The sequence below is a fragment of the Perca flavescens genome, chromosome 6 (genome assembly GCF_004354835.1).
Source record: "Perca flavescens isolate YP-PL-M2 chromosome 6, PFLA_1.0, whole genome shotgun sequence".
NCBI lineage: Eukaryota > Metazoa > Chordata > Actinopteri > Perciformes > Percidae > Perca > Perca flavescens.
In genome coordinates this window covers 27,229,212-27,241,220 of record NC_041336.1, presented here as the reverse complement: position 1 = coordinate 27,241,220, position 12,009 = coordinate 27,229,212, and the positions used below count along the sequence as shown (strand labels likewise).

General features: G+C 39.3%; 1 protein-coding gene across 1 annotated transcript in view; it reads left to right on the top strand.

The window, feature by feature from the left end:
- The window catches only part of LOC114556662 (eukaryotic translation initiation factor 3 subunit H), a 95,949-nt gene that overhangs the window by 66,121 nt on the left and 17,819 nt on the right, over positions 1-12,009 (top strand). The window contains exon 3 of the mRNA XM_028579662.1: positions 3,837-4,004. Coding sequence (XP_028435463.1) covers positions 3,837-4,004 — 168 coding nt within the window. The remainder of the gene's footprint in view (positions 1-3,836; positions 4,005-12,009) is intronic.

Below are 12,009 nucleotides of genomic sequence, written 5' to 3'. Positions count from 1 at the left end.
TGTGATTGAAATAAAATGCAAAGACAGGGTTTCCTTTACCAGTTTGAAAATATACAGCTGCAACACATGTAAATGAAAGTTATCTAAAATAAATAGCCTAGGATATATTAAAAAATATATATATATATATCTGAGAAAGCTCCTTCATAAGCTTTCAACAACAATAACAGACTGATTAAAAGAGAGAGGACGCGCGGAAAGCTCAGTTGGTAAATATAGAGGTTTGACTCCGACCTGCGGCCCTTTCCTGCATGTCATCCCCCCCCTCTCTCTCCCCTTTCATGTCTTCAGCTTTCCTATCAAAATAAAGGCCGAAATCTTTAGAAATAAAAAAAAAAAAAAAGAACGACCTAAAGACCGAGTGAGTGCGATGGACTGAAGCATATGCTAGGCTACTCAGAAAATGACGGCTGACTCATTAGCGGCGTTACACCCGTCTTGTGTAGGCTATGAAATGTCTGTATCGTCACTGCGCTGCATTTTTATGAACTATGATCCAGCAGGCTCTGTCTCTTACACGCTATTACTCAACAAACTGAAGCTAGTTGCATTTAATAGACTTGAAATTATAAACTGTACGATGTTTGTACATGTTTTAGCCACTTTTTTTGTGGACTGAATACTGTTTTTTGTATTAATATGTGGCACTTTTTTTATTAGCATCAGTTTGCAATGGTATTGGGGTTATATGTATTTTGGAATTTTTAAAAGTACAGAAGCATCAAGAAAGAGAACATTTTCTTCCTCCAAAGGGGGGAATGGCACAAAAACTGCATTAGCCTAACCATTTGGCTCCATTATCTGTTTCCCCAACACATTAAAAAAATGATTTGCGAAGAGCTACATGTTGCTTTTCTGCAGAATGATCTCTTATTTCGGCTAACAATTTCTATCTCTCTGTGTGTAGGCTCCTGGTCACCTGGTAGGTCTTGGCTGCTCAGTTGACCTACCAGTTTAGGAAAAAAGACTATGTAGTCCCATGTTCTTTGAAATTCGAAAACTGTCAGAATGAACCGAAACAGCTTTTTATTTTAGATTTGTTAAAAACAACTCTGAAGTCTTTCTGAGATCTTTGTAGATTAGTTGGCAGGGGACACTGTCACTTGTGCAGTGGTTGGTTTAAGTTCAGTAACACATGCTCAGTTGTTGCATTCATTTTTTTGTCTTTTTTGTCTTTATGTCTAAAAATCTCAGTATTGCATCTTTACTCTGAGGTTCCTCACCCTTTTAACTATTTAGGTAATTATTAATTAACCCACCGTTGGAATGTATTGATTAGTTGGCAAATAAAAATGGCTTCTTTGCAAATGCAATAGTTTCCCTAAACAAATGTAGTTTGACATACCTAGTCACTCACTGTCATCCCCTGCATTTCGATACTTGCACTTATCTGATCATTGCGCTTTTACTGTTTTTATTCTGTTTTATAGGTCCTGTAAGGATTATTTATTGTATGCACCCAGTGGAATAGCGTTCCTAATATCGCTGTATTGTAAAGTACAATGACAATAAAGGCATTCAACTACAGATAGTGTACATATATTAAGGTTATAAAGAACTGGGAAGGGAGTTAGCGATTGGCTAAAACATGAGAGATAGCTGATTGGTTTTCCTGCCTTTGTTGTCAATCCTCCAGCCTTCAGCTTTCACTTCAGAGACCGATCACTTTGTGCACAATTTCCCTGCTAATGATAGGGTATTGGGGCAAGCATACACATTAGTGCCGCTTGAGAGGTAAGTACCCATACTGATCGGCATATGAGTGCAGAGACAGATACAGTAGTTAGGTGGCAGGCTGCTTTCCCTCTCCACTGAGCTCTGTTTCTTGGGTGTCTTTATTTATTTCACCTTTTTATTTTTACAGGCAAGTCATTAAGAACAGGTTTTTATTTACAATGACGGCCTGACAAGTGGCATCGCCACTTAGGGAAAGGGAAGAGGGCTAGATAATAAATACATTAGAAATACATACAGTCTGCTGCTAGCCTGCCCCTAGGCAGAGCCACTCTCCAGCAGAATACAGTAACTCTGCCTGTCTGAAACACTCTCTCCCTTCCTCATTCTCTCTTTTGTTTCTTCTCTTTAGTGTCTTCCACACTCCATGTTTTAATTCTCACCTACTTCTCATTTGACACTGTAGACTCAGAATTACAAAGAATTTGCTCGCACCTAGCTAATTCTTGTCTATGAAATATACTATACTCACATTTCTCCAGTGGGTTTGCTACTACGCACAAGAATCGCAGCTAAAAAACACACACACACACACAGTGCCAGACGCCACCTGACAACTCCTCCCCCCACAGTTTGCCACAGTTGCTACACGGTCTGCAGTCTCTCTCTTCCCCCGCATATTCCCCATCTTTCTCAATTCCTCTCCTTCCTTCCCATCTCCTCCCCTTTGTATTATCCCATCCATCTACTCTGCTTTCTTTTGTCTGACTGACTATGTCAATCACTAAATAAAAAGGCTAGATTAAAAGGCTAGATTGGTGCATCCCTGCAGGACGGGCTGTGAATAGGGCCTCCTTGCCCGTCTGTCCCCAATCCTGTGTTCCAACCAGATGTTCAATGTTTTATTGTCCGGAAGAAGAGGCGCCTTGTGCCGCACACGGAGTTGAATGTATAATTGTGGGCAGACCAGTGCCATTTTGTTTTCTGTGTGGAGTACAGCAGAGGCAGTGGAACAAATGACAGTAAGCGAGAAGTGTGGGTGTTTGTGGGAAGTTGGTTAATGACTGGATAATTTAATGCAAATAAACCAGAAAGTATTGCGTGCATGACTGCTCTCTTTAGGAGTGCTACATGGACTCTGAAAGGTCAAATATCTGATGACCAACTGAAATGTTTAAATATTTGGACTGAACATACTCCCTGCTTTACATAATAAATAATAATAAATAAATATATCAGGGGTCGAATTTCATGACATTAGAAAGAACCCGAAAGAGAAATTTTACCTTTTGTAATAAGGTGACATTTTTACTCACTCACTTCCTTTTCTTTCTGTTCTGTTCTCCACCCTCTTCCACTTTTCTTCATCCTCTGCTCCCCCTTATGCCATTCTCTTCTCCCCTCCCCCCTACTACCCTTCACATTTCCATCGTCTTTGCTCTTTTTCTTTTTGTCTGCTTTCCACCATCCCTCTTTTCCACCTCTACAGTTTGTTCTTGTTAACAGCCCCAGCAGTAGAAGGATGTGCTCTACAGGCTGGGGTCTAGGGGGCCACAGCTGCCCAATAACACCCTGATTTATCAACCTCCTCCAGCTAACCTGCATGGAGATGCTGTTTTGCTCGCTTGCTTTGGTTGTTACTTACACCCGGCGAGGCAGGTTGTTTGTATTTCTGGCTGCGCATCCTAAGGATGTGTCTGGTGTAATGAAATGGCTCTCCTCGTAATGTATCTAGCCTTCTCTCCAGTAGCTGAATCCTGTCTGTGTATCTATCTATCCGTGTTTTTTCTCTACCAGGAGATATTTACTGACTTAAGGAATGAAAAGGGTGGCTGGTGGTCCCGGTTGATGTTTGTTTTAGAACTCTCCACCACAACCACTTGATAACAGAAGATGAAGCCTTTGCTTTTCTCTGTTTTCAGTGCATTGTTTTTCTTCCTCGCTATATTTCTCATCTTCTTCTCCCTCCCTCTGTTCGTACACCATGTCCAGTTACAGATGGAGACTAGATATGCACAGATCCAACAAACAAAAAAAAATAATCCCCAAACTGATTTCAATTAAATTAATTTTGAATTAAATGTTTTCTCTTTCTCCCTTTCTCTGTTCCATTCCTCTGACTTTCCCTCTCTCTCCAATTCTACCTCTCTGTCCGCCTCTAGTCCAGTACCAGATGGAGATGATGCGTTCTCTGCGTCACGTCAACATTGACCATCTGCATGTGGGCTGGTACCAGTCCACCTACTATGGCTCCTTTGTCAGCCGAGCGCTGCTCGACTCCCAGTTCAGCTACCAGCACGCCATTGAAGAGTCCGTTGTACTCATCTATGGTGAGTAGACCTGTACAGAAGACTTTGGAATGACTGACTATGTGGATGAATTTCTTGTCACTCACCATTGTCGACAATATCATATTCAAATCAACACAAGACCGCTGCTCCAAAATGTCCATATGTGGAGCCTTTCACATAATGTGGTTTCCAAGTCTTTTGAAAGGTTTGGCCATGGCGAAGCACTAGAACATAAAAGTTGGTTGAAGTAATTATCAAATACAATACAAATAATTGGAAGTAACTATATGTAACTTTTAAATGTTTAAATATATATATATATATATAATAAAATAAATTTACTCCAGGTAGACGGTGCAACAGAACCCACATTCTGACGGGTCACAGATTTGACACTGGAAAAGCCTGTGTTATTGTATCCAGCCAGGTAAAAGCAGGAAATTTCTTTTTATTATTTTATTTGTTTATTTAACAGGGACCATACAAGCAAACATAGTTACAATACAAAGCCCGTAACTGATGCGCAGCATATAGAGTTTATAGCTAGAGCTAATTCTCAACTCTTGTCCCTGGTTGGGCATTTCTAAAAACATTATAAAACAGATACATAAGAAAAAAAAGGAAAAATCATAGGCATTTCTTCATTCACACACACCTTCACTCACTACACAAGGAAAATAATAAAAAAAAAAAAAAAAAAAAATAGTACTAATAATAGTTAAAAATGGTTACAGTTTTGATTTGCCTTTAGCCACAACTTAATTCTGGAAGTAAATTTTTTGAAGTCCGATAGGACCTTAATGTCAGCTGGTAATGAATTCCATAGTCTACAGCTCTTAACTGAAAAGGGCTTTTTATCCATAATTTGTATTGCTCGATTGTAAAGTGAACCAATACGTTTTATTTCAGACGGAGCTGCTTGCGCCCAAACGGTCATGCAGTATGAAATATGTGAAAAGACCATAGCATGCATGTACAGCAGGGCTGCCTGGTTTGGTATATAGTTTCTAATTAATTTGAAACAGTTTAGATTGCTTTGTATTGTTTTAGAAATTTTCTTTATATGTTTAGAAAATTTAAGTTGAGGATCTATGACCAATCCAAGATATTTAAATTCTTTTACAGATTGAATTTTTTCATTTTGTAATTCAATCTTCAATCTCTCATTTAAATCCAATTTCTTAATAGAAAAACACATGGAAACTGTTTTTGTAAAATTTAGCACCAACTGATTATGATTATGCCACTGTCCGACATTAGCCAGACATGCAGATAGTACATCAGCTGCCAACTCTGGTGACTTAGCGGGTACATAAAGAACTGCATCATCTGCATATAGCTGGACGCTGGCACCTGAACAGTTCAACGGTAGATCATTAATAAAAAGGCTGAACAGTAAAGGCATAAGTATAGAGCCCTGTGGTATGCCCATTTTGATGTTCATGATTGATGATTTTTTCCTGGTCAACTTTGACACACTGTACTCTAGCCTGAAGATACGATGCAAACCAGTATACTGCCTCCGTAGAAAAATTAAAAAAGACATTTTAGTTAAAAGCAAGTTATGGTTGATTGTATCGAAGGCATTTTTAAGATCAAGAAATACTGCTCCCACCTCCTCACCCCTAGCCAGGGATTTTTTCACATTTTCAATAAAACAACCGTTTGCAATATATATAGGACCAATTGTATTTTAATGTTATTTTAGAAGTTAGCCTATATGTTGTAGTTATGGCTGATACTGGGGCAGGACAATCACAGAAAAGAAGGAAATTAAACAGAAAACAACTAAAAGTGAGATGACGTGTGAAAACCTGGTTCTGTTAGGCTTTCAACAGAAGGAGACAATTGCAGGATTGTAAGTGATTCAAAAATAGTCCTTGAATTGGTCCTTAGGTATGTAATAAGTCTATTTCCATTATACAATAACTTTAGATTGTGTGATGTGGTTGTAGTCATTAGCCTACACTAAATTACTTCCCCCTTCCATTTAGCACTCTATTTTATTCCTTTTCAGTCCGTGTTTGTGTTGACCTACTATTTTCTTTTCCCTTGTCCCCCTGTACTTGTGTTAAGCGTCCTTGGGTTTCGTGAAATGCGTTATATAAATCAGGTATTACATTGGTTGCTAACATTACAACAAACTCTTAATGCTTTGGCTTGTGACACAGTGACAGTGATAACGTTACGTTAGCTCACAATACATCACAAAGTAGTCTGTTACTGTACACTTGAAATGCAATGATGCATCTGTAACTTATTATCTTATTATAAATTAATGATTTTCTATCTGAGCTAAACATTCATTGAAACTATATGACCTCCTCGTAACGCTCACAACGGTAATACAGTGGGTAATACAGCACTGTAACCTTTGTCCAAAGCGGCTGCTAGAATCAACACAAACTGAAATTTACATATAGTAGGGCTGGGCAATATATCGATATTATATTGATATCGTGATATGAGAGTAGATATTGTGTTAAATTTTGGATATGGTAATTTTGTTATATGCCATAAGTGTTGTCTTTTCCTGGTTTTAAAGGCTGCATTACAGTAAAGTGATGTCATTTTCTGAACTTACCAGACTGTTCTAGCTGTTCTATTATTTGCCTTTACCCACTTAGTCATTATATCCACATTACTGATGATTATTTATCAAAAATCTCATTGTGTAAATATTTTGTGAAAGCACCAATAGTCAACACTACAATATCGTTGCAGTATTTGGTAAAAAATATTGTGATATTTGATTTTCTCCATATCGCCCAGCCCTAACATATAGCCACTTTAAATTACTGAAGTAGTTGGTTTTATTGGCAAAAAATATTCTAGCCTCACCTTTGGGCCAGTGGTCACTTATAATTTTAAACTTGAGTGGCTTTGAATAGACGAGATGGGTTCAACCATCGGTCAGTACAGGTAATGGTCAGGTGGGCTAATTCTTATCCAATTTATTGACCTCACTACCAGGGAATGTTATATTTACTAAGTTGTATAAGAACAAAAGACCTGTGTGACAGGTGAACAATATAGCAGTGCTAGAACTCTGAAATACCAACTGCTCAGCCATTCCCAGATGACCACAAATGATAGATTCATGCTGTTGGAAAGTGGTTCCAGGAGAGTAGGACTACACCAGTTAAGATTTACACAAAAGCTTCACAAAACAATGCTGAATCCTCATGAAAAAAAAACAAAAAAACATTCTTACATCACGAAAGCTTGCTCAGATTCAATATACCAGATCATGATTAGTTTTACTTCTCAGGCATTAAAACAGCACTGCTACTAGGGAGCAGATAAAGTTCATCATTCATATTCATTTTAGTTTCAGCCACGATTAAACAATTGGTGTCTTTAATCAGTCAGTATCTAAGAATAGCACTGCCACTGGGAAGTCTTATAATACAGTATTTTACTGTGGTTGACATTCAGAGAATCTCAACAGTAAATTAGTGTGACAGATGTAGGAATACATTGGTTGAGGTTAGAGTGTGTGTGTGTTATATAAAAACAATGGTTATGTTTTTAGACAAATCTTGCAAATCTCTAAGTTAAATACATGTTAAAGACCTTGAAGAATAATTATAAATGTTTTCTTTTTGTCCAGATCTGCAATATGCAGATGTTCTTTCGTATAATGCAAACTGCTATTTAACATCAAGGTAGCAGGGTGTGTGAGTGGTTCCCCTCTAACACCGCGAAGACCCGGTCTTATGCCCTGCCAGTAAATCATCAGTGGCAGGTTAAAAGAAGGGCTTTGCGACCCCATGTCTTATGGAGGTAACACCCCTTGAGCAGCCAACAGCAGAGGAGGCAGAGACGAGCAAAAAGCAGGGAAAATAGTCAGGATTAACAAGGGAGCTGGTAACCACTAACATGACGTGTATGGACATCATGTGCCTGCCCTGCACCTGCTTCACAGTAAAGACCTTTTAAAAGCTGCCCATAATTGCTGCACAACAAATGCCATCCCAGATGGTGGAAGCTTTCTTTCAACGGACAGCAATTTTAAAACCTACATGACAGCAAATTAAAACCTGTCGCTGTAAAGCAGTGTGCATTCAACTTCTCAGTGTCTAAATAAATGATTAATTACCACATAACTACTCCAAGTGCTCATTGATTTCAGAGGCAGTATATTAGTACATTACATTTAAAAATAAAAATAAAAAATGAAATCAATTAAATAATAAAATTAGACTAGTATTTAATTTGTGGCTGGTTTCTATGAGAGTACAACTCGTCTTTATGTATATTCATAGTGCTGAAATGTGACTCACGCATTACAGACTTTTACAAGCTGAAGAGAAAGTCAAATATAGACATTGTCAAAATGCCAAATCGTATCAAGATAGTATTTTCTGCCCATATTTCACACTTCATAATGTGCCGAGTTTAGCTCCTTTTTAGGTTTATGAGCCGAAAAATAAGTGAAGTACAGTAAAGCTTAGTGTTTATCTACTCACTTTAAGTCAAGAGTAAGGCAGCAACCAGAATTGTTATTTCAAAAAATGTCATGTTTCAGTGCCGGCAAGTGTAGAGGGGACTCCCCCTCCCCCCCTTCATGATAGGCAAAGATTAATTTTAACCAGCTGACATATGAACCCCTCTGATCTAGTCCTGCCAGCCAGCTGGCCACTCAGGCAGGCAGACAGTAAGTCAGCCCTTTTTCATTCTAAACGAGGACTCCTGTTAATGTCAGTCAATAATGCAGCGCTTAATGGATCAAAGCACCTCAAAGGAATTGACATTCTCTTGGTTTAAAGTCAAAGGGAAAGAAAATTGATTTCTTTTTTTTTTTCTTCTTTTCGTCATTGGCTCACCGGTCATTTTGTGCCGATGGATGAATCAATCAGGTTACCAACTGGCGAGTTAATAGCTTCTGTCCAATGACAGCTTAGAATTGTGAACTGGGTTTTTAAAACAATTAGTTAAATATGTTCGCCGTGACAACAGTTTTCTTGTATGAAGGGAACAGTTGAAGAGGTTAAGATGGACATGCACAGAGCAAACCTACAATAGCTCTTTGCAGGTTCAGAGCTCAAATCAGGGACATGTCTGTATATTTATTTATTTATTCATAAAGGTATACATTTAATTTAATTTTAAAACCAAACAAATAAGGCCCCCACTAGATCCTTGCCAATTTAAGTACTTTGTATCAGCAATGTGCTCTATTCGGCTTAAACTTCACTTTGTGCAATTTTGTCATTCTCTTGCTTTGGTGCTTGTTTGGCATCAGCAGATTAAAGACAGACAGAGACAACCCCCATCCATGTTCTCCATAGCCACTTACTTTATATTGACCAACAAAAAGTATAACTGTGTTTTAACGTGTGCAAATGCACACGTGGTAGAGGCTAGCCTTTCCTGGCGTGAAACGTAAAGTTCCATTAATTCAGGAGGCCCGTAGGAGCTGGATTGTGATTTAGTTACCAAGCTTTTTATGGAAGGCCGAGAATTTTTTTAATCAAGTGTGGCTGTCACCAACCAATCTCAGTGGCGATTGGCCAGTATCAGTTGAGATTGGCTGTATCTTGTTTGGGAGTGGCCCTGCTGTAGGCAAATGGCTTGTCACAGTTGGCTTTTGGAAAGTAAGTAAGTCACACAAACATTTGTGGTAGACTGGAGTTTGGTGGCTGTCAGCCTGTCCAGTCTGAGCCAATATAATCTCTCTCTCTCTCTCTCTCTCTCTCTCTCTCTCTCTCTCTCTCTCTCTCTCTCTCTCTCTCTCACTCACAGCATAAACAGGAATGTGAAAAAGAATTCAACGACTGAGCCATTCCTCAGAGCCAGTCTAGATACTTTTATGTTTTGTCTTTTTAAATGTTGCTTTAGCGTGACTCTTCTGTTTGTTGAATTTATTTAATATAATAGAAAGCCTGCTGTGCAAATGTCATTTTGCAGAGGATAGACCACCAGCTCCTCCACTCCCCTCCGTACTGCTCTTTGTAAGCCTGTACAGACACAAGTGTTTTATATCCCTAAGATGGATGGAGTAGAATTTCAGTTCAGTGACAAAATCAATCAAGTAAGAGATCTGATGGGGAGGAACTGTATCTTCCCTGATTGGTTTTAATGGTAGCTCCATTCCAGCTAGCACCTTGTTAACAGGATTTTTATTTTTTACTTGTGTTAACCGAGGACACTTTTGAGATGTATAAAAATAACAAATAAAAACCCCTGACTCTAGTGGTGTATAAATACTCTTAACTGCTGGCACTGCTTTCATTTTTAGGACAACATACATTCTGGATTAGAGACAATATCATAACTTCAATATATGATTGTGGGCAGTGCACAATACAGACCCACACCGGTATTCCTTGCATGCAAGACAAATTTTATCATTGTTGTTGTCACGTCATGCCAAATTCCCCTTGCAGGTATAGTTATGCTTCTTGGCAATAGAATTCCAGAGGGTGTTTGTTAAATCTCTGTCTTCATCACCAGGTTAACCAACATTAAAGGAGAATTCCGGCCAATTTTTACGTTATTCTTGACCGCTATAAATATGCGTGTACTTTCGTTTGGAAAAAAACCCGACCCGAATTGCTGTGGGCAACACAGAGTAGCTGCAGCTACGTGTGCAAGCTTCCACTGAGCTAAAACGGCAGTTGTCAGGGCAAGTTTTAGAGTGCCTTTGTGCCTCTTAACAGACACAAAATGCAATTAAAGTGTCTGTGCAACATGAACAGGGCCCTTACGTGACAACAAGATGCATTTTCAACTCAGGCATTGTTTTAATTCACCTACCCTGTCTCGATTCTGCTGGTAGCTAGCTTGCCCCGTTAGCCGCTAGCTGCTAGCTGCCGTCGAAGTCTGTTCAGTAGGGCTATATTCAAAGTTTTTGTTTATTAATATTCAAATATATTCAAATAATTAATACTATTTTGACCATTAAATGCATTCAATAAGTCCTATATTGGTATCAAACTTAAGTTTTTTTTTATTTATTAAAAGTCAGACCCTGGATTAAACACAAACACAATGCTTTCGACAGGAAGTTTGGAGCTTTCACCGTAGCCTACGTAAGTGGTCTGATGTTTATACTGTGTGTGTGTGTGTGTGTGTGTGTGGGGGCAGTGTTGCCAACTTAGCGACTTTTCAGACCCCCTTAGCAACTTTTTTTCATAAAAGCGACTAGCGACAAATCTGGTGACTTTCTGTAGAAAAGACAGCGACTTTCTGTAAAAAAAAAAATAAAGTCGCCAGTATTGTTCAGCGAGCAGGCAAGGTATTTCTCTCCTATAGCCACCGAAACCGTCACCTCTCTCTTCTGTTGTGTGACTGAGGAGCAGCCCCTCCCCTCATGTGCAGCAGCACTGAGCAGGCAGGTAGAAAGAGGAGAAGGAACAGGGTGCGGGGGCCGGTGTAGGTAGGAGAGACAGGAGGTTACATTTTGAAATGCATGAAAAAGCCTCGGAATCTGAACTGAAAACGTTTACAAGCAAACAAATTTACAAAAAATAATGCCCATAACGGGTTTTAATATTAAGGGCTGCCTAATATTCGTTTTGAATATCAAAATTTTTTTAAATATTCAAATAACGAAGTCCGGAGTCAAAGCCCTAGTGTTCAGCCAAAATACCACGCAGCAGTTCCATCTGTATTTGTACCTCATCCGTTTTGTGTGTGATCAATCTGGTGTTGGTGAGTAGGAGGCTTGGCAGTGTCTATTTGTCTGGTAGTTTTAGCCGCGCTAGCAGGCCCGACCGGCCGGCATCCTTGCTTCTAATTTCTCCCCGCCTTCATTGGCTCCCGCTCCCGAAAACAATCCAGTGAACCCCCGGTGGTCTGGCTATGTCCTCCAGAGGACAGGTCATGCCTTCGTGACGAAAACTTGAAGTTTATTCCCCCTTAAAAATAGCTAATTGAGCACTGTAGTGGTTATGACCATATCAGTGACTATGTAACTACAAGGAAACATTAGAGAAGGCTATCTGTAGTCTCGTGCTGAAGTCCCGGTGTAGCAGGAAAAGGTAAACAGTGTGCAGATCGCTCTGAGAAGTAAGGTCGTGCCTGCTAGCGCGGCTGA